This window comes from Lampris incognitus, chromosome 15 (genome assembly GCF_029633865.1).
Source record: "Lampris incognitus isolate fLamInc1 chromosome 15, fLamInc1.hap2, whole genome shotgun sequence".
Lineage (NCBI taxonomy): Eukaryota > Metazoa > Chordata > Actinopteri > Lampriformes > Lampridae > Lampris > Lampris incognitus.
In genome coordinates this window covers 49,491,829-49,515,039 of record NC_079225.1, presented here as the reverse complement: position 1 = coordinate 49,515,039, position 23,211 = coordinate 49,491,829, and the positions used below count along the sequence as shown (strand labels likewise).

At 44.8% G+C, this 23,211-nt stretch overlaps 2 protein-coding genes across 2 annotated transcripts in view; one reads left to right on the top strand and one right to left on the bottom strand.

Moving 5' to 3' along the window:
* Positions 1-1,446: 1,446 nt before the first annotated feature.
* On the bottom strand, positions 1,447-2,280 carry LOC130124907 (uncharacterized). The gene is made up of 2 exons (XM_056294253.1): positions 2,195-2,280; positions 1,447-2,037 (listed from the first exon to the last, which is right to left on the bottom strand). The coding sequence occupies exons 1-2, from the start codon at positions 2,252-2,254 to the stop codon at positions 1,447-1,449; spliced, it is 651 nt and encodes a 216-aa protein (XP_056150228.1). The 5' UTR covers positions 2,255-2,280.
* Positions 2,281-5,752: 3,472 nt separating this feature from the next.
* tnfaip2a (tumor necrosis factor, alpha-induced protein 2a) overlaps positions 5,753-23,211 on the top strand; it is a 52,026-nt gene continuing 34,567 nt past the window's right edge. The window contains exons 1-6 of the mRNA XM_056294251.1: positions 5,753-5,786; positions 10,473-11,145; positions 11,271-11,385; positions 14,918-15,040; positions 15,132-15,226; positions 22,736-22,828. Of these exons, the coding sequence (XP_056150226.1) occupies positions 5,753-5,786; positions 10,473-11,145; positions 11,271-11,385; positions 14,918-15,040; positions 15,132-15,226; positions 22,736-22,828 (1,133 nt within the window). The remainder of the gene's footprint in view (positions 5,787-10,472; positions 11,146-11,270; positions 11,386-14,917; positions 15,041-15,131; positions 15,227-22,735; positions 22,829-23,211) is intronic.

Here is a 23,211-nt window from a genome sequence, read left to right as displayed (position 1 = left end):
AAGGTTTACAAGATGGTAGTGAGACCAGCTATGTTGTATGGTTTGGAGACAGTGGCACTGACGAAAAGACAGGAGGAGGAGCTGGAGATGGCAGAGATGAAGATGATAAGATTTTCATTGGGAGTGATGAAGAAGGACAGGATTAGGAAGGAGTATATTAGATGGCGGCGCGCTGGACGCAGCGGCTACTGCGGTTCCCTGTTCAGTGTCGTGTTTTCTTTGTTATTTATACGTTAGTTTTAAGTTCATTTACAAGTGTAGGTCGTCCTGCGCTCTTCTACATCCGTCAGGACGTGTTAACCCTCAGAAGGGATTACTCACTTCCCTCCACCATCACGGACAACGTCCCCCATCCATATTATCCACTCACCGGCCTCGCAGTGGAAACACTGCCCCCTGTCGGCAGCGTGAACAGAAGAGGGGGAAACGTGGCGGGCTACATGCTAAGCTAAGTAGCGCTCCCTTCACAGTTTCCCTCCCCAGCATCTTCATGGCTAATGTCCGGTGGTTAGCTAACAACATGGAAAAGGCTGCAGAACTGCTGTCTGCTGATGTTTACGGAGACTTGGCTCAACAGCAACATGGCGACTCCGCAGTCGAGCTAGCGGGCCGCACAGCCTTCCGTGCCGACAGGACAGCGGACTCCGGCAAGACCCGCGGAGGAGGTTTGAGTATTTATGTCAGTAACTCTTGGTGCAACAATATAAAGATGGTTGAAAGGCATTGCTCTGCTGATCTGGAGCTCCTTATGATTCAGTGCAGGCCTTTCTACCTGCCCAGGGAGCTAACGGCCATTACCATCTCCGCTGTATACATCCCCCCACATGCTAATGCTAAGGTAGCCTAGACACATTTCTTGAAATTATCCTCCATTTCCCAAAACTATAAACACAAATACGTAGCTGCACACTCATCTTCACAAACTTCAAACCTCCATGTCAAAACCAAACTCTCCACTCAAAACCATGTAATCCTACAGCTAAACCAAACTTTGCCTCACACAAAAGCCATCAAATACACATACACTAAAAAATAGCCATTACACACTGGTGAGATCAATTCAAAACACTACCGTAAAAACCTGTTACTGCAATGAATAATGGTGCTTATGGTTTTCCCCCAGAACAACCTCTTTACATGATGAACACAATATAAAGACACAACACATATGTATAAATCTTAAAAATTTGTAATTCCTCAATATACTGCAGTAAAATAAACTGAAATTGAGTGAAAAAGTAAATGTACTGTAAAAATATGCAACTGATAAAGAACGTAGAATACAGTAAAATAATTTCCATGTATGTACCAATATAAACCAATGGCAAAAAAACAAACAGTTTGTACATAAAGAAAGAAATCACATTTATTCTGCCTCAGCATCTTGTCTCTGGTCTGGGTCAGGCCAGAGATTCTCATCAATATCACAGGCAATATTAGCCCTAGTCAGGTAGCGGGGGGAAAAGCCCTTGTATGCCTTATCCACCCCTGGCAAGCCTCAACCATACTATCTAAACAAGCCTCCTCCATGGCCTGGAGGACGTGAATACGGATGTAGGGGTCTCGGTCATAGACCTTCCACCTCCATGCCGAAAAAAGCTCCTCTATGGGGTTTAGGAAGGGAGAATATACAGGTAGAAAGATGCTGCTGAATCTTGGGTTGTTCGTGAACCAGTCACAAACTAGAGCAGCCCGGTGGAAACTGACATTGTCCCAAATGACAACGTAGCATGGCTGCTGTGGTTGTGCTGGCTCCCTCTGGTCTAGTCGGTATACATGACCTCGCAGACCATCGAGGAAAGCCAGCAGATGCATGGTGTTGTATGGACCAAGGGCAGCATGGCGGTGGAGGACCCCTCGGTGGCTGATGGCGGCACACATGGCCACATTCCCTCCTCGCTGGCCAGGGACATTCACAATGTCCCGGTAGCCTATTATGTTCCTCCCCCTTCTCCTCCTTTTGGTAAGATTAAATCCTGCTTCATCAACAAAGATGAGTTCATGAGGAGTGTCTCTGGCATCAATATCAAAGATTCTCTACAAAAGAGATGAAACACAGTACAGTAAATGACTACCCTGAAACACGTTGCTATAGTACACAAAAGTAGGCCATCATATAGCCTGTACTACAGTATATACACTGCTGTAATACATAACTGTACTCAAATACTTGATACAGTATGAAAAACCATACTTGCACATATTCCGAGCGCTGGTCTTTGACTATCGGAGTTCCTTTCGAAAGGAACACCATAGGCCTGTTTCATCCTAAACCTGTTCCGTCGAAGAATGCGGTCAATTGTTGAGATGGTGACTGCATCAATGCCTTGGAATATTCCCTGATCCTCAATAACTCTCTTTTGTATCTCATGCAAGCGAATGATATTGTTGGCTATGACCGTATTGATGATTTCCATCTCTTGATCTTCTGAAAATAGCTGTCTTCTGCCTCCGTAAGGTGGTTATCTCTCAGTTCTGCGAAAATAGAAATACTGATGGGATTACAGTAAATCATCCATTTTACAAAATAGGAGCATACAGTAACACCAGTTTAACTGTGTGTGATATGATACAGTAATACAATGCATTTCAGACAGCATACAGTACAGTAGAGCAAACAGCTACCGTACATGTATGTACTGTAACAGCGCAGAGTACAGCACTCCAAAGTTACACTAGAAAGCGGTATGCAAATGACTTTCCTATTTTCTTCTCTGAAGGTCCGGATTATAGAGGCTACTGTGAAGTGGCTCAGATTCGGCTGCACTCTTTGCCCAGCTTCCCTCATTGACATCCCGTGGACAAGGACATGGTCAACTAGAGTTGCACCAATCTCATCAGAAACCATTTGTCTCCTTGCCCTTGCCCTTCCTCTTCCTCTTCCACCTCCTCTCCTGTGTCTTCTTCCTCTACCTTCAGGTCTTTGTGGATCCATTGTTCCAAAACAAGGGAACTGGCCCATGGCCCTTTTATCTATTTATCCTGAGGTTCTGATTGGTGTGTGAACAATTTTGACTCTTTGTGTTTCCACCTGGGGAATTGTGTGTTAATTGGGTTCCAGCTATGATGACTTGAGTTCATGATATTGAATACCAGTGCTTTCTAAATGAGCACATGGTGCAGCCAGTGATATATGAAGGGATTTGTGTGTAGAGTTTTTCACAAAAAGTTCAACAAATCTGAATCATGTGTGAAACAGGGGAATAGTGTTTATAGTTTTGGGAAAATGGGTCTGTCTTTTGGTAGATGGTGTCATGGTTTGGGATGTTTAGTTAATAGGCCCAGTTATAGTGTGTAAGCAGTTGAGAAAAACTGTAATGAACAGACATCTGCCATACTAGCCTACATTAACTTTTGCACTGAGAGTGTCACAACAAAAAAATCAATCTGCGCCTATCCAAACCAGAAACCCTGGATGACCAGTGAGGCCCGGCAGCTGCTGAAAGTCCGGGATGCAGCGTTCAAGTCAGGAAACTGAGGCCTAAAGCAAGGCCAGATTCAACCTCAAAAAGGGCATCAGAACAGCCAAACATAAATATTCCCTACGAATAGAGGACCACTTTCACAATAACTCCGATCCAAATGTGGCAAGGCATTCAGTCTATCACTGACTACAAAAGCTCCAATAGTGGTCCCACTGTCCATGATGGCTCCCTGCCAGACCAGCTAAATCGTTTCTATGCGCGCTTTGACAAGGACAATACTGACCCAGCCACAAAAATCCCCAGCCACCCAGAAAACCAGGTGCTCACTTTATCGATAGCAGAGGTCAGAGAATCACTACGCAGAGTGAACACACACAAGGACTGCCTATTATGGGGGAGCCGTGTAGTTATTCCCAACCTGGCGAGGGAGGAGGTACTAGCCATGCTGCATGATGCACACCCAGGCATTGTGCATATGAAGGGCCTGGGGAGGAGTTATGCCTGGTGGCCAGGTATGGATTTAGCAATAGAACAGACAGTAAAATCCTGTGAAACCTGCCAGAGAACTCGTCATGCACCACCAACAGCACAGCTGCACCTTTGGGAGTGGACAACTAAGAAATGGTCCCGGCTACACATTGACTTTGCTGGTCCATTTCAGGGGAAGACATTTCTCATAATTGTGGACTCACACTCTAAGTGGTTAGAGGTTGCTATGGTGAGTTCAATGTCCTCCTCTGCAGTGATCAGCATACTGAGGCTCCTCTTTGCAACGCACGGGTTGCCAGAGGTCATTGTTTCTGACAACGGTGCGGCCTTCACATCGGAAGAATTCAAAGAGTTTGCCAGACGGAATGGCATCAGAGCAGTGACTACGGCCCCTTACCATCCTCGTTCAAATGGCCAAGCAGAACGTCTGGTCCAGACAACCAAGGAGGCCCTGTCTGGGATCACTATCGGTGACTGGCAGACACACCTGGCTAGGTTTCTGCTGTCACAGCATGTGACTCCCAATTCAGCAACAGGAAAGAGCCCTGCCGAGCTTCTCGTGAACCGGCGTCTTACCACGGCCTTTGATCGCCTTCATCCTGACGATGAAAATGAGATGCACCTCAAGCTGGAGGTGAGTGCAGAAAAGCTGCAAGGCCCAAACAGATGTTTTAGGCCACAGGACACTGTGTACATGAGGAGCTAGACTGGGGGACACAAATGGGTCCCTGGCCGATCCTACTGGCCCAGTTTCATATAGAGTGCAGACTCCTGATGGGCAAATGCCTCGACGCCACGTGGATCAGCTGCGTGGTAGAGCGACTGCACGCACGGATGTGGTCGCTGGAGAATCCATTGTTCCTGGTGAGCAGTCACCTGAAGATGGGCCGCTCGAGTATACCTTGTCTGAAACGCCACGACCAGAGACCAGCAGGTCTGTTGAAGATCCCTCTAGTCCTGTGGCCACTACCCCTCTACAGCATCCGGCAAGAGACCGGCACCCTCCACGCCACTTGGCAGATTTTGTTGACTGGGGGAAAGGGGTGTATTGTATTGGGACTTATGTTAATGCGCATGCTCTCTGGTTAGTCTTTGATGGGGGCTCTCGCGAGACGAGACTAGGAAGTAATGGGGCTCTCGCGAGGCGAGACTAGGAAGTAATGTTACGTATGAGCCGAACTGGAGAAAACGCAGAGCCTGATGGCTGAGTATCCTAACTTTGCCAAGTTCTAAGTAAAGAGTTCGTTTACAACCAATGTCTCTCTCGTCTCTAAGTCGAATCTTACAATACTTATCTTTGTTTTGACTTTTTTCTTAGTTAAGGTAGTTTAGTCAGTAAGGCTTGGTGCTAAAGTACTGCAACCTTTCCACATGGAATGTCCAAATCCGCAGACTGCTTGTAATTTGGACTAATCTTTTTTTTTTCTGGAACAAAACAGCTGGAACAAAACATAGACGGGGCACAAGAAGAATGAAAAATAATAAAAACGTCCAATAAGGGAAGTACAAAAGCAAAGGAGCACTATTTTACAGAAACAAATTAACAATCTACATTAGAAGATTCACATAGATGCAACAGTTTACCAGGCTTAGTATTTTTTGAATGCTTAATACGTTCTAAATATTTTGAAAGGTCGTTTTTGAAAACAGGAAAGAAAGGTCTACAGTTACTACATTTACATTTATGAATATAGAATTCATTATAAGATATTTGTCCTCCTCCTCCTCAGTGTAATCAAAAATCCCCAAAAGAATGCGTTTAAAGGAGAAATAAAACTCATTAGAGAACATTTGTATAAAGACAAGAACATCTGAGCAGCGCTGGTGTGCATAGAAGCATGCCCAAAACCAGTGTACAGTTGTTTCAGGAGAGTGAGTTACAAAAAGAACAGCTGGTCTCAATGTCCTTTTTAAATCTGGAAGGAGGGAACACGTTGACTGGGTAGTATTTATGCAACAACTTCCATGATACTTCTCTCACCTTATTCGTTAAAAGATATTTATACGGTAAGGACCAAACTTTTTTTTCCAAAGAATACTGTCAACAATACCATTCCAATACGAGACCACGTAAGGTGCAGTGGCGTCATCTTGCTGAAAACATGATCTAATTCTTTTGTCGTTGTGACGACTGACTGACAAACTAGTGTTTTCCCCACATTTGCGTCACAAGGATCAAACGCGGAAACACGAGGCGTTGAGAGAGAAACCCCGCCTACCAGCACAGTCCCCCCCTCACCCCCCCACCTGAAGGACTAGCGTCAACGCATCACAGCGTTCTCGGGGCGTTGCAGTTTGACCAATTATCGTCGCATTTCGTGCCGCGATAACTTACGTCATCTCAGCGCGCAGCTTTCTGTTGCTTAGCAACGTCAGGCGCGACAGTAGCGCACCAAGCGCCCTCCGAATGAGCGCGGATGAGAAGCTGAGGGGTCGCTCTCCCGGAGGAGTCACACGGACGGTACAGTTTGTACTGTTGAACTTTATATTGCTCTCTTTATGGACCCCGGAAGAAGAAGAAGAAGAGCGGAGGAAATTAACATCGCTTATATTTTACAATCAACTGTTTAGAATATAAGTGCGGAATAAATAAGTGTTACATATTAAATCCATGTAAATGCAAAGACGTGTATTTGAAGAGATAATTGTAAAGGAGCGGACATGTTGAGAGTGAGGCTACCGGAGCTGGTTCGCCGCAACAGGACACCCCAAAACAGCGACCCGGTACCGGAAGACGTCCGTCCAGTAGGTCAGCTCCATTACTGTTATCATTCTTAACATCAGTACCAATATCACCCATGATCAGTATTACCATTATGACCAGCTGTAGCACATAGTGGTCTTCAGGCTGACTTTCTGTCCTAATAGAACATCCTCATTTAGCCCTTATAACTTAAAACTCATTCACTTTCCCATGTGGATAACTATCTATCTATCTATCTATCTATCTATCTATCTATCTATCTATCTATCTATCTATCTATCTATCTATCTATCTATCTATCTATCTATCTATCTATCTATCTATAAGATGGTGAATGTGACATCATTTATGCTGTAATGTTTTGTTTTTGAGATGTCTCATTCCTGGTTCAATTTACAAGGTAGTCTGGGAGTAGCCACTGGGGGGCGCTCAGTTTGTTGATATGCCTGGTTGAAAAGCTGTTTGGGCTGCCGTCGTTGGTCGTGGTGGCCATTTTAGGGCACAACGTTTTTGATATGTTAAAGGTAACGTGTTGAAACGGGGTGTTCTGTTAAATCCATCTGCAACCCTATGTTTAAATGGTCATCCATGCAGTTTTATATGTAAATATGTGTGCCAGAGATATCGTTTTATGTTTTAGGTTAGTTTGTGAAAATGGTTTTGTTTTATGACTTTTGATGCCCATGTGCCTAGCGAACTACTGAGAGCCAACCCGCAAATGCTAGCTAGCCGCTCGTTCTGTGTGGCACCAGGCCTACTGTTAATTTAAAAATAAGTTGAAATTAGTGACAACATTTTTGATATGTTAAACGTGATGAAAGACAGCCAAGAGAATAAATTCTGCACTGCTCGGACCAAAGAACGCCGACTCCTGTCCGTTTTCTCCTGACTCCAACCACACCAATCAAATAACACAACGCAGAGGGAGACAGGGAAGAGGCAAAAAATACAGGGCTAGGGAGCCGGCCTGCAGAACCAAGGGCTACATACAGTGCATCCGGAAAGTATTCACACCCCTTCACTTTCCCTACATTTTGTTATGTTACAGCCTTATTCCAAAATGGATTAAATTCCTTTTTTTCTCATCAATCTACATACAATACCCCATAATGACAAAGTGAAAAAGGTTTTTTAGAAATTTTTGCAAATTTATTAAAAATAAAAAACTGAAATATTGCATGTACATAAGTATTCACACCCTTTACTCAGTACTTGGTTGAGGCACCCTTGGCAGCGATTACAGCCTCAAGACTTCTTGGGTACGAAGCTACAAGCTTGGCACACCTATATTTGGAGTATTTCTCCCATTCTTCTCTGCAGATCCTCTCGAGCTCTGTAAGGTTAGATGGGGAGCATCGTTGCACAGCTATTTTCAGGTCTTTCCAGAGATGTTCAATGGGGTTCAAGTCTGGGCTCTGGCTGGACCACTCAAGGATATTCACAGACTTGTTCCGAAGCCACTCCTTCGTTGTCTTGGCTGTGTGCTTAGGGTCCTTGTCATGTTGAAAGGTAAACCTTCGCCCCAGTCTGAGGTCCTGAGCGCTCTGGAGCAGGTTTTCATCAAGGATGTCTCTGTACTTTGCTCCATTCACCTTTCCCTCGATCCTGACTAGTCTCCCAGTTCCTGCCACTGAAGAACATCCCCACAGCATGATGCTGCCACCACCAGGCTTCACTGTAGGGATGGAATTAACAAAGTGATGAGAGGTACCTGGTTTCCTCCAGACGTGACGTTTGGCATTCAGGCCAAAGAGTTCAATCTTGGTTTTATCAGACCAGAGAATCTTGTTTCTCATGGTCTGAGAGTCCTTTAGGTGCTTTCTGGCAAACTCCAAGCGGGCTGTCATGTGCCTTTTACTGAGCAGAGGCTTCCATCTGGCCACTCTACCATAAAGGCCTGATTGGTGGAGTGCTGCAGAGATGGTTGTCCTTCTGGAAGGTTCTCCCATCTCCACAGAGGAACGCTGGAGCTCTGTCAGAGTGACCATCGGGTTCTTGGTCACCTCCCTGACCAAGGCCCTTCTCCCCCTATTGCTCAGTTTGGCTGGGCGGCCAGCTCTAGGAAGAGTCCTGGTGGATCCAAACTTCTTCCATTTACAAATGATGGAGACCACTGTGCTCTTCGGGACCTTCAAAGCTGTAGCAATTTTTTTGTACCCTTCCCCAGATCTGTGCCTCGATGCAATCCTGTCTCGGAGGTCCACAGACAATTCCTTTGACTTCATGGCTTGGTTTCTGCTCTGACATGCACTGTCAACAGTGGGACCTTATATAGACAGGTGTGGGCCTTTCCAAATCATGTCCAGTCAATTGAATTTACTAGAGGTGGACTCCAATCAAGATGTAGAAACATCTTATGGATGATCAGTGGAAACAGGATGAACCTGAGCTCAATTTTGAGTGTCATAGCAAAGGGTGTGAATACTTATGTACATGCAATATTTCAGTTTTTATTTTGAATAAATTTGCAAAATTTTCTACAAAACCTTTTTCTCTTTGTCATTATGGGGTATTGTGTGTAGATTGATGAGAAAAAAAGGAATTTAATTCATTTTGGAATAAGGCTGTAACATAACAAAATGTGGGGAAAGTGAAGGGGTGTGAATACTTTCCGGATGCACCTGTATATGTATATGTATATGTATATATGTATATGTATATGTATATATATATATATATATATATATATATATACAGTGCATCTCAAAAATTAGAATATTGTGGAAAAGTTCATTATTGTCCGTAATTTAGTTCAAAAAGTGAAACTTTCATATATTCTAGATTCATTACTACTACTACTACTACTACTTTTGGCTGCTCCCGTTAGGGGTCGCCACAGCAGATCATCCGAAAAAAATAAATTCTAGATTCATTACACAAAGTGAAATATGTCAGGTCTTTTTTGTTTTAATCGTGATGATTACGGCTTACAGCTCATGAAAATCAAAAATCCAGTATCTCAAAATATTAAAATATTACAAAAGACCAATCAAAAAAAAGGATTTGTAACACAGAAATGTCGACCTTCTGAAAAGTATGTTCATTTATGCACTCAATACTTGGTCAGGGCTCTTTTTGCACAAAATTACTGCATCAATGCGGCGTGGCAGGGAGGCAATCAGCCTGTGGCACTGCTGAGGTGTTATGGAAGCCCAGGTTGCTTTGATAGCGGCCTTCAGCTTGTCTGCATTGTTGGGTCTGGTGTCTCTTCTTTCCATTGCCCCTGAGCAAGGCAATGGAAAGAAGAACTGGAGTTGGTCCCCAGGAGCTGCAGCTGCCCACAGCTCCAGTAAAATAGGATGGTTATATGCAGAGTGTACATTTTGTTGTATGTATGTACCATGACAAAGGTTATTCTATCTGTTCGTCTGTCTGTCTCTGTATTACTACGGTGATATTTACGTGTGTGTGTGTGTGTGTGTGTGTGTGTGTGTGTGTGTGTGTGTGTGTGTGTGTGTGTGTGTGTGTGTGTGTGTGTGTGTGTGTGTGTTTGTGTGTGTGTGTGTTGGGGGTATTTATTGTAGATTTCATTGTTTTTAAACACATAATAACTCAACCTGAATTTGATCTTTGAAACAAATATAACCTATTTCATTCTTTAAACGTTCTACAATGATTAACAGTTTTTCTTGTCTGATTCCTAATCAACAAACCATGAAGGTCAGGGATTCAAAACAATGTTCCATCACATTGCCTCGTCTCGTCTTGTTGCAACTTATCTTATGTCTCAGCATTTGAACTGAGGAGTATTTGAACTGAGGAGTCGGTTGTGCTGCTCTGGTGTTTCTGTTTCTATGAAATTTGACTTTAGCAAGCCAAGTGTCAAATATTTCTTTGGTCATGTTTTGGTTAAGCAGTAGAGCTGCCATTGGAATTTGAGGAGAAGCTAAAGCAGAAGCTCCTGTTGGAGGCCAGCAAGGAGCTCATATGCAGGGAGGAGCAGCTCTTCTTTCAGGTGGCACAAGGAGCAGCAGCACGACCAATGCCCCGTGAGGAAGAGAAGGACAAACTGCAGAAGGACTTTGAGGCTTTGCTCCTGCAGGTGTGGGTCGCTGTCCATGACACCTTCAACACCTCCTCCCCTGAGGACACACTTCAAGTCCTCCAAAGTGCAGTGGCTTCCATCCAGCAGCTGGAGGAGCAGGACCGGCGGTGGCAGGGCCATGATGAAGACCTGGTTCCTGTGTGGCGTCCTCAGAGATGCCTGCAGACACACAATGCCCTGTTGCGCACCATGGTGGAGTCCCGGCTCCAGGCTGCCGCCTCCAACCCAAACCTGAGTGTGGAAAACCTCCCGTCAGCTCTCAGGAGGAAGGTTTGTCGCATGGGGAGGCATCTGAAAAATGACCTCCTGTTTGTGGTCCGGGAGGTGAAGGGCCGCTACCCTCCAGAGTTCGACATCGTCAGCCTCTACGCTGGATTTTACCGACAGGCTTTCTCCACCCATCTGACAGAGCTGACCGGTACTGGCCCAGATGTGGAGGATGGCTGCTACCTGCTGTTCTGGGTGAACGACTGCTTTCCAAAGTGAGTGCCAGCTCAAAGGTCGGTGCGTTTAACCCGTTCCTCTCTCAGATCATTTGCTTAAAGTCATTTTCTAAACTTTCTATATTTTAAGTGTTTTCTTTTGTGTTTGCTGTTGTTTCATAAAGTGACATATTAAATCATGAAGAACTGAAAGGGAGCATCCAGACAGAGAAGGTGGGAGCTCTGCTCCTCCAGAGGGATCTCCAACTGCTGGAGGAGCAGTACCTGAAACACATGGAGGTGAGGCTGTCTAGTATGATAACTGCATGACTGGTCAGACTCATCTCAGGGAAATGTTAAATGTGAAATGAAGTCTGGAGCCAAAGTTAATCAACTGGGAACTTCTACTACTACTACTACTACTTTCAGCTGCTTCTGTTGGGGTCGCCACAGCGGGTCATTCGTTTCCATTTCTTCCTGTCTTCTGCATCTTCCTCTGTCACACCAGCCACCTGCATGTCCTCCCTCACCACATCCATAAACCTCCTCTTTGGCCTTCCTCTTCTCCTCTTCCCTGGAAGCTCCATATTCAGCATCCTTCTCCCAATAAACCCAGCATCTCCCCTCCACACATGTCCAAACCATCTCTATCTTGTCTCTCTTGCTTTGTCTCCAACCCGTCCAACCTGAGCTGTCCCTCTAATATACTCGTTCCTAATCCTGTCCTTCTTCATCACTCCCAATGAAAATCTTAGCATCTTCAACTTTACCACCTACAACTCCACCTCCTGTCTTTTCATCAGTGCCGCTGTCTCCAAACCATACAACATAGCTGGTCTCACAACCATCTTGTAAACCTTCCCTTTAACTCTTGCTGGTAGCCTTCTGTCACACATCACTCCTGACACACTTCTCCACCCACTCCACCCTGCCTACACTCTCTTCTTCACTCCCTGTTACATTGAACAGTCAACCCCAAGTATTTAAACTCATACGCCTTCGTCACCTCTACTCTTTGCACCCTGACCATTCCACTGTCCTCCCTCTCATTCACACACATGTATTCCGTAGAGGTGGGACGGTTCACAAAGCTCACGGTTCGATACGTCTCACAATTCAGGGCTCACGATTTGATTCAGTACGATACATAGGAGGACGCCTTGGTGAGCACGAGACAAAACAGTTCTCTAGTTTTCTTTTACTTTAAGAATTAGGCACAACAGTTTGGCATTATCAAGGCACGGATTCAAACGTTATGCAAGTGCAACAGCTCTACCAAAATGTTGTGCCATCTTTTCTTGTTGCGTAACACAATTGCTTTACTTTAAAACTTTAAGCTTTAAAAACCACTAGAACCACCAAGGCGGTCATTTTGACCGTTTTGGCTTTTCAAAGTTTAAAAACTTTGTGGAAAAAAGATACAGACCTGCTGCTCCACGAATGCTCCTAAAATTGCACATATTTACATTAAAATGAGTTTTAGATCAATTGCACAAAAAGAAAGTTATGATAAGATCTACCTAAAACGACCATGAGCGGTCAATGTGACCGTGCGTAATTTGGGCGTCGTCATGCGCGTCATGTCACTATTTATGACGCGTGTTGTTTGCGTCATTTCCTTCTCAACTTTCCGTTCTTTCTTTTTACATGTCACGTTTTATAAGCCTTGTTACGTTTGTTAGATTAGCAATATGTGTTTTCCGTTTTGTTTTTCAGGTAATATTTTCATTTTTTCAACTTTGCTATTGACGTTCCACCATGTCTCTCTGAAGTTTAAATTGTTTAAAAGCAAACATCACATCTGTGGTGCTCTTTCCTGGCATGCAACCATACTGCTGCTGCTCGCTGATCGTCACCTCTCCTCTTAACCTAGCTTCTATTACTCTTTCCCATATCTTCATGCTGTGGCTGATCAACTTTATACCTCTGTAGTTGTTACAGTTCTGCACATCACCCTTGTTCTTGAAAATCGGTACCGGTATGCTTCTTCTCCACTCCTCAGGCATCCTCTCACTTTCCAAGATTGTGTTAAACAATCTAGTTAGAAACCCCACTGCCATCTCTCCTAAACACCTCCATGCCTCCACAGGTATGTCATCAGGACCAACTGCCTTGCCACTCTTCATCCTCTTCATAGCTGCCCTCACCTCCTCCTTGCTAATCCGCTGAACTTCCTAATTCACTATCCCCACATCATCAAACCTGCCCTCTTATTTTCTTCATTCATCAGCCCCCCAAAGTATTCCTTCCACCTTCTCAGCACACTCTAATCGCTTGTCAGCACATTTCCATCTCCATCTTTCATCACACGAAGCTGCTGCACATCCTTTGCAGCTCGGTCCCTCTGTCTAGCCAGTCAGTACAAGTCCTTTTCTCCTTCCTTAGTGTTTAACCTCTCATACAACTCAACATACACCTTTTCCTTTGCCACCTCTCTCTTCGCTTTCACGCTGCGTCTCCTTGTACTCCTGTCTACTTTCTTCATCTCTCTGACTATCCCACTTCTTCTTTGCCAACCTCTTGCTCTGTATACTTTGCTGTACTTCCTCATTCCACCACCAAGTCTCCTTGTCTTCCTTCCTCTGTCCTGATGACACACCAAGTACCTTCCTAGCTGTCTCCCTCACTATTTCTGCAGTGGTTTCCCAACCATCTGGCAACTCTTCACTACCACCCAGCGCCTGTCTTAACTCCTGCCTGAACTCCACACAACAGTCTTCCTTCTCCTTCGCCCAACAGTAGCATAGTTTCCACCAACACCCTGCCGGCCAACAGTACTGGTGGCGGTCGTTGGTAACCCGGGCCTCGATCCAGTATGGAAATCTGATTTATGACTCACATATTTGATTTGGCAAAGATTTTATGCCGGATGCCCTTCCCGACACAACCCTCCCCATATATCCGGGCTTGGGATTCGCAATAAGAATTCACAGGCTTCTGCACCCCCAGTAGCTGGGCACCAGGCTATCCTACAAATCTAACACGTGAATCTAAAATTCAACAGTATTTACAGGTTAGGATTTTTTTTTTCACTTAAAATTAACAAAAGTCAAAATTCAACATTTAACAGTCCAACGTGTACAGTATTTACAGGGGTTGGCAATAAAAGTAATAATGAGAAAAATTAAAATAAAAAAGACAAAAGTGCAGCTGAATGGTGAATGTAGTTGTGTATAAATATATAAATATAAATACGTAAATGTACATAGTGCAGTAATAGTTGCCTCGCAACTAGTGTAGCTCCTCGCAACATCATGCTAGTTAGCGAGCTAGCTTGCTATCAATAGAGTCTTGTGAAGTCAACCTGCTGAGAATTGTCTGTGTTCAGCGAGGGGGTGTTAATTCAGTTAAAACAAATCAAATGATATTGTGAAGATGAAGAAATGACTCCTAACATGAACAATACACAATCAAATTTGTCTGAATGTATTAAAGTTGTTGGACTGGATCTTAAATGGTTTGAAGCCTCTTGATCGTACTGCTGATGAGATATACCAGTTCAGACTGTCTTCAGGGCAACACGTTGGCCCACTGGTCAGCACTGTCGCCTCACAGCAGGAGCCACAGGCCATCCCAGGTCCTGTCTGTGTGGAGTTTGCATGGTCTCCCCGGTGCTCCAGTTTCCTCCCACCATCAAAGAAATTTGTGTTAGGGTTAATACTCCTGTCTGTGCCACTGACCAAGGCAGTAGCAAAAAGACCTGGAGTTGGTCCCCGAGCGCTGCACGACGGCTGCCCACTGCTCCTATACCATAGGATGAGTCAAATGCAGAGGCTGAATTTCGTTGTGTGCTTGCTTACAATGACAAAGTTCTTTCTTCTTTTCCCACCAGGAGAAAGTGAGTCACTGGTTTCTCAAGGCTCTCAGTAAAGAGGAGGAGATGTGGCTGAGCGGGAGACAGCCTGATGTCTTGGATCACTATTACTTCAGCCCGCTGGCCATAGATGTCATACAGGTAGGCAGGAGGGCCGTGGAGAGTCATTGTAAGATGACATCATCTTCTTTGGGCTGATTCAGTGGTGTGTTAGTGAGTTGTTCTGTATCAGGCTGTAGAGGGTGTTCTGATGGAGGCTTCATCTGTCCTGAGTGACGAGAGGAAAACCCAGAGGGTCAGAGGTCAGCTGGTACCCTTCCTATACAGGTAGGGAGCCTCAACCACACATTTACACGCACATACACATGCACACACAAGCGTTTGTTTTTCTGCACTTGTGAGGAACCTCATGTCCTTTGCAAAAAACTTCTCATTCTTATGGTTAAAAATTCAAATTGGTTACATGCTGCTATACAATGGGATGGTTATATGCTGTTATACAATAGGATGGTTACATGCTCATGTACAACAGGATGGTTACATGCTGCTATACAATGGGATGGTTACATGCTGTTATACAATAGGATGGTTACATGCTCCTGTACAACAGGATGGTTACATGCTCCTATACAATAGGATGGTTACATGCTGCTATACAACAGGATGGTTACATGCTCCTATACAATAGGATGGTTACATGCTCCTGTACAACAGGATGGTTACATGCCAGAACATGGCGGCGTCGAAGTAGCGTGGCGGTCTATTCTGTTGCCTACCAACACGGGGATCCCGGTTCGCAGGTGGGACGCTGGGTGTGGGTATGTGTCATTGTCGCTGCACTAGCGCCTCCTCTGGTCGGTCGGGGTGTCTGTTCGAGGGGTAGGGGGAACTGGGGGGAATAGCATGATCCTCCCATGTGCTACGTCCCCCTGGTGAAACTCCTCACTGTCAATCAATCAATCAATCAAGTTTCATTTTATTTAGTGCTTTTCCAGCTGCAGCAGCCACTCAAAGCGCTTTACATCTCTGGTCAGATCTGAATGTCAGACACCTGTTACAACCGAACACAAGCCGTTTTCTGCACAGTCACAACCTATTTCGTATGCATAAGGCCACCGAAATGTGATTTACAACGATTAACTTATTCACACGTGTAAAAGATTTGACGTGGGCCGTTTGAGACTACTGACATTAAGCAGACCCAGTGACAGACCTTAGTCGGTGTGCAGATAATGGATTGTCCATAGCAGTGGAATGGTCACCAGAAACTACAAAGTTATTTTCCTGTCCGTGGGGGTGTGGCGGTCTAAGCATCGGCTTTGTGTCGATGCAGTTGCCCACTGGGGACCGGGGTTCGCGCCCCGGTCTCGTCAGATCCGACTATGGCCGGACTCGATGAAGCAGCAATAATCGGCAGTGCTGTCTCCGGGAGGGCGGCGGAGTCGGCTTGTGTTCGTCACATGAATGCGTCTCTGGTTGTGTGGGGAAAAGCAGTGGTTCAGCCTGGATTCGCCTCGTCACTTCCGTGACAAGGCGTCTCCTTCGAGACTGCTGGCCGGAGAGATGCAGTTGACGAACGCATGCTGTACGAGGATGAGTGTTTGAATTAAAATAGGGAGCGATTGGCCACTAAATTGGGAGAAAAATGGGAAAGAATCAGAAATAAATTTATTTAAAAAATTTTTTATTTTACTGCACCTACCATGACCATTTCCATTGTTACCACGCAGGAATGAATTAGAGCCTTTGAACACACACAGGCTTGGCACATCAACATGACCGAATGGGTCTCCATGGTAATTGTTCCAATAGATTTAACCATTTCAGCGCATGCCCGGCTAACCATGTGCATAAAAATCAATTGTCACTCAACAAGCCAAACAGACTGACGAATGGATGACGCTGACTAGTGAGCCACTGCTGCAGCAGTGTTGTCAACCAGCACCATCAGCCTTACCGCTGGCCTGACATGATATTTAACATCCTGTGACTTACAACTGTATCATGCTTGATTTCCTAGTAACAAAAGATGTGGGACGAGTATTAATCTGAACAATACGACTGGCTATTTCTCCCAAATTTACTGTCTACACTGCGGCCGTATCCACGGGCCGCTTTTTCTTTTGGCTGGGCAGCTTGGCACATACACAAACTCTGCGGCCTGTGTCGTTTAAAACACATGGCGAAACAAATAACAGCTCAACACTGCATTAGCCAGTGTTTTATAGAAGTTGTTAATTACCTCGTCTTGTGTATCTGTGGCGAAAAAATCCATATTGTTAGCGGTCACAATTTCCTCGCTCACTCCCCACCGAGACGCCATCTTGTAAATACTAGGTATTGTAGCGAATTCAAAGGGGGGGGGGCAGCCCGGGAACTGCCGCAGCCGGGACGCGAACCCGAGTCTCCCGCACCACAGGTGACTACGTTAACCAGTCGACTGAAAGGTCCGACCCGTTAGCCAAGGGCTAGCGAGTCTATTTATCCATGCATGTTACAGTATGAAGTATCAGTCAGTGCCTTCAAATGGGATCGTGTTTACCGTGTTCACGATAAGAGTCTGTAGGCAGACCATCAGGATACGGACGCCCCCCTCTTGTGGTATCCACCACATCGGAAGTGGACATTTTCCAAAAGCTCCGAGTCATTGGGTGTTGACGTGCTTGCTGATGTTTTCAGAAATGGTGGAGGCCATAGAAGTCAATTTTTTGGTGGATGGTCTATTACTACTAATTTCGGCTGCTCCCGTTAGGGGTTGCCACAGCGGATCATCCGTTTCCATTTCTTACTGTCTTCTGCGTCTTCCTCTGTCACACCAGCCACCTGCATGTCCTCCCTCACCGTGTCCATAAACCTCCTCTTTGGCCTTCCTCTTTTCCTCTTTCCTGGCAGCTCCATATTCAGCATCCTTCTCCCAATATACCCAGCATCTCTCCTCCACACATGTCCAAGCCATCTCAATCTTGTCTCTCTTGCTTTGTCTCCAAATCGTCCAACTTGAGCGGTCCCTCAAATATAATCATCCCTAATCCTGTCCTGCTTCGTCACTCCCAGTGAAAATCTTAGCATTTTCAACTCTGCCACCTCCAGCTCCGCCTCCTGTCTTGTCATCAGTGCCACTGTCTCCAAACCATATAACATAGCTGGTCTGACAACCATCCTGTAAACCTTCCCTTTAACGCTTGCTGGTACCCTTCTGTCGCAAATCACTCCTGACACTCTTCTCCACCCACTCCACCCTGCCTGCACTCTCTCCTGCACACCCCGTTACTTTCGACAGTTGACCCCAAGTATTTAAACTCATATGCCTTCGTCACCTTCACTCCTTGCATCCTGACCATTGCACTGTCCTCCCTCTCATTCACGCATAGGTATTCCATCTTGCTCCTACTGACTTTCATTCCTCTTCTCTCCAGTGCATACATCCACCTCTCCAGGCTCTCCTCAACCTGCACCCTACCTGCACCTGCACCCTCTTGCTACAGATCAAAATGTTATCCGCAAACATCATAATCCATGGAGACTCCTGCCTGATCTTGTCCGTCAACCTGTCCATCACCATTGCAACCAAGAAAGGGCTCAGAGCCGATCCTTGATGTAATCCCACCTCCACCTTGAACCCATCTGTCATTCCAACCGCACACTTCACCATTGTCACACTTCCCTCATACATATCCTGCACCACTCATGCATACTTCTCTGCAACTCCCGACTTCCTCATACAATACCACACCTCCTCTCTCGGCACCCTGTCGTATGCTTTCTCTAAATCTACAAAGACACAATGCAACTCTTTCTGGCCTTCTCTATACTTCTCCATCAACATTCTCAAAGCAGACATTGCATCTGTGGTGCTCTTTCGTGGCATGAAACCATACTGCTGCTGCTAAGTGTAGTGTAGCTCCATGGCTAAGCAGTTTCTCTCGGACTTAGGCGAGTTGGTTGCTAAGTCTAGTGCAGCTCCATGGCTAAGCAGTTTCTCTCGGACTTTAGGCGAGTTGGTTGCTAAGTGTAGCATAGCTCCATGGCTAAGCAGTTTCTCTCGGACTCTAGGCGAGTTGGTTGCTAAGTCTAGTGCAGCTCCATGGCTAAGCAGTTTCTCTCGGACTCTAGGCGAGTTGGTTGCTAAGTGTAGCATAGCTCCATGGCTAAGCAGTTTCTCTCGGACTCTAGGCGAGTTGGTTGCTAAGTGTAGTGTAGCTCCATGGCTAAGCAGTTTCTCTCGGACTGTAGGTGAGTTGGTTGTGAAAACAATACGGTCCCTAACCATTTCGTCTGCGTTAGCATAGCCGCAGTCTTTGTCTAGCAGTTTCAAGTCTGTCACGAATTGTTCAAATGATTCGCTAGCACCTTGCCTTCTCTCTTGAAATGTATATCTAGCAAAGATTGGGTTAGCTTTCGGGATAACATACTCCTCGAATTTATCATAGTACGTTTGCAGTACCTTTGCTTGGTCCGGTGTCAGTGTCCACGTATTGAAAATATCCCGTCCTTTGTCTCCGACCCACAGAAGAAGATAGCTGCACTTATCTTCCTTGCTCTTTGCCTTCAACGGTCCAGTGAACATTAGCTGCACATGTTACTTGAACCTTCTCCATGACTCCGGTAAATTGGTCGGGTCCCAATCCAATCTCAGTATTGGAACACCCAAGGAATCCATTTCGAATGGTAGACAATGAGTCCGCTGTTCTGACACCATGTAATACTTTGTGGTGTCACTATAGTCATAGTCACTCTGACAGTGGTCATATAGGAAATTGACAGGAGACGATATCACGTCTGACTACTCTTTATTGCAGCGTCCATCTTGTGTGTTTCAATCATGCAGCAAGCATCCTCATATAACCCTGACGTATGCAAATGAGGCGTCGTGTCAGCCAATTATATCCTAGGCTATGTCTAGGATATTACACCTGTCAGGTGAAAAGAAGCGGCTGGTGCCTCCACATGTATGGGAGGAGACATGTAATGTTAGGTTTACTATGGAGACTAGTCAGTATAACATGTACATGTTAGGTTTAAGTGTATGTTGAACAGAAAGATGTAAAATTCAAAGGGTGTTTTTAAAAATTGTTATGATTACAATGGACTCGCCGCTCCCATACTATACACTAAACTACTATAGAATACAATTGTACTCATGATATACTATACTTACGTTATATACCCTATGCTGTGGAGCCTTACACTCCGCTATAATAGATTTTTTTTTAATCTTGTATTTTTATGTGTTTCAGACATGTAGTATTACATTGAGAGGAACTGGCATGTTACTGGTTTAGCTGTGCGGACGTGTCAGTTAATGTATTTCACACTGTTCACCATCACTGTGTCTTCATTAAGTGCTTATTGTAAATGTTCTCTTCTGTCCACATCCATCCGTCCTCCCCTAATTCTACTCCTGAACTTCCTCCCAAGTTTTTCTCTTTCTGCAAACTTGTTCCTTGTCTGAATAAAGGATACAAGGATAAGGGGTGCTGTGCGTTATTATATCTGTTTGTGTGTGTGTGTGTGTGTGTGTGTGTGTGTGTGTGTGTGTGTGTGTGTGTGTGTGTGTGTGTGTGTGTGTGTGTGTGTGTGTGTGTGTGTGTGTATATACCATCATCAGCGGTCACTCGGGGTCGAGTATGACTGTCCTCCTTCTTGGTCCTTGTGGGTCTTCAGGTGGGCGAAGAGGCCAATCCTGGAGCCGCAGACGCCTGTGCGTGGAATCTTTTAATGTGGGGAGGCTGGTGCACAGGCAGCCTGCACACAGTCCTTGGCATAGAAAGGCCAGGATCCAGTGGCATAGAGACCAAGACAACTGGGGGCCCTTTTTTGCTGCAGCCTTCTTCCGCCTTTGCGGCCGTTGTGGCGCTCCTCACAGCCACCATCTTCCGCCCACTCCGCCGTTGAGGACTTATTTGCTATTAACCCATAGCTGGGGCAGTGGTTGAGAGACGCCAGGGCGTGTCCACACACCGGTGGGCCTGTGCGCCTTCTCTCTGGGGCCCACTGCTGCTCCAAGATCCCCTGCAGTTTGGCCTGGGACCGCAAAGTACCCAGTTACCATGTGTGGCCACGAGGAGGCACTGCAGAAGTCTTGGCGATGGAGAGGCTATGTACCGGCAGGAGGAGACTTATGCACTCGGCTCCTCTTTTCACCCCCTACAAGAGGGCTAGCTGGCGGCAGTAGTTGAAAACAGAAAGAAGCAATCAGAAGCAGCGTGCAGCATGCACTAACTACAAGCACTACTGCCCCAGTACTACTGCACTGACGCGTCACACACGCCCTGTGTGTGTGTGTGTGTGTGTGTGTATATATATATATATATATACACACACACACACACACACACAAATAACTTTGTTAAAATAAACACTCAACGGTAAGGAGAGTGCTCAACAAATAAGGAGCAAAATCCAGTTAGTCAAATAAATTCTTTATGAGACAGTACAAGCCTGTTGCATGCAGTACAAGCATGAAACAGGCTTGTACTGTCTCATAGAGAATTTACTTGACTAACTGGATTATATATATACACTACCGTTCAAAAGTTTGGGATCACCCAAACAATTTTGTGTTTTCCATGAAAAGTCACACTTATTCACCACCATATGTTGTGAAATGAATAGAAAATAGAGTCAAGACATTGACAAGGTTAGAAATAATGATTTGTATTTGAAATAGGATTTTTTTTACATCAAACTTTGCTTTCGTCAAAGAATCCTCCATTTGCAGCAATTACAGCATTGCAGACCTTTGGCATTCTAGCTGTTAATTTGTTGAGGTAATCTGGAGAAATTGCACCCCACGCTTCCAGAAGCAGCTCCCACAAGTTGGATTGGTTGGATGGGCACTTCTTTGAGCAGATTGAGTTTCTGGAGCATCACATTTGTGGGGTCAATTAAACGCTCAAAATGGCCAGAAAAAGAGAACTTTCATCTGAAACTCGACAGTCTATTCTTGTTCTTAGAAATGAAGGCTATTCCATGCGAGAAATTGCTAAGAAATTGAAGATTTCCTACACCGGTGTGTACTACTCCCTTCAGAGGACAGCACAAACAGGCTCTAACCAGAGTAGAAAAAGAAGTGGGAGGCCGCGTTGCACAACTGAGCAAGAAGATAAGTACATTAGAGTCTCTAGTTTGAGAAACAGACGCCTCACAGGTCCCCAACTGGCATCTTCATTAAATAGTACCTGTTAGAGCCTGTTTGTGCTGTCCTCTGAAGGGAGTAGTACACACCGGTGTAGGAAATCTTCAATTTCTTAGCAATTTCTCGCATGGAATAGCCTTCATTTCTAAGAACAAGAATAGACTGTCGAGTTTCAGATGAAAGTTCTCTTTTTCTGGCCATTTTGAGCGTTTAATTGACCCCACAAATGTGATGCTCCAGAAACTCAATCTGCTCAAAGAAGTGCCCATCCAACCAATCCAACTTGTGGGAGCTGCTTCTGGAAGCGTGGGGTGCAATTTCTCCAGATTACCTCAACAAATTAACAGCTAGAATGCCAAAGGTCTGCAATGCTGTAATTGCTGCAAATGGAGGATTCTTTGACGAAAGCAAAGTTTGATGTAAAAAAAATCTTATTTCAAATACAAATCATTATTTCTAACCTTGTCAATGTCTTGACTCTATTTTCTATTCATTTCACAACATATGGTGGTGAATAAGTGTGACTTTTCATGGAAAACACAAAATTGTTTGGGTGATCCCAAACTTTTGAACGGTAGTGTATATATTTATATATATATACTTGTGTTGAAGAATGTAATGTGAATGTAAAAGCCCCTGAGACTAACTGTCTTACAGTAAATAAACGGCACTTGACTTGATTGAATGTGTTTTTTCAGATATAAGAACAGTTTGGAAGAGTTTCTGAAGGGAAGACAAGACAACAGCCAGGCTGTGATGAAAGCCAGTCTGGTCTGCATGGAACAGATAAGGTAGGCTGAAAATTATTATTGACTGTAAATAAATTCTCATGAACATGGATGTTACACTGACTATGTAACTACGCTACATCATGACACTATGCTACACTCATCAACACAACAGTATAGTACACTACACTACGCTTCTCTACTATACTACACTGTCATACTATATTACACTACAGTATGCTATACTAAACCATACTATTCCACACTACACTGTCATAATATACTACACCACAGTATACTATACTAAACAACACCCCACCATACTACACCATACTATACTAATACTATACTGCACTGTCATACTATACTACACTACAGTATACTAAACTAAACTATACTATACTACACTACACTACACTCATCATCATCATCGGTGGTCACTCAGG

What these genes read in the sequence shown, in the direction of transcription:
- LOC130124907 (XM_056294253.1), bottom strand. Translation starts at nt 2,254, where the DNA reads ATGGTGTTCCTTTCGAAAGGAACTCCGATAGTCAAAGACCAGCGCTCG. An exon ending in AGCGCTCGGAATATGTGCAA is followed by an intron (nt 2,038 to 2,194) that starts GTATGGTTTTTC and finishes TCTCTTTTGTAG; the next exon opens with AGAATCTTTGATATTGATGC.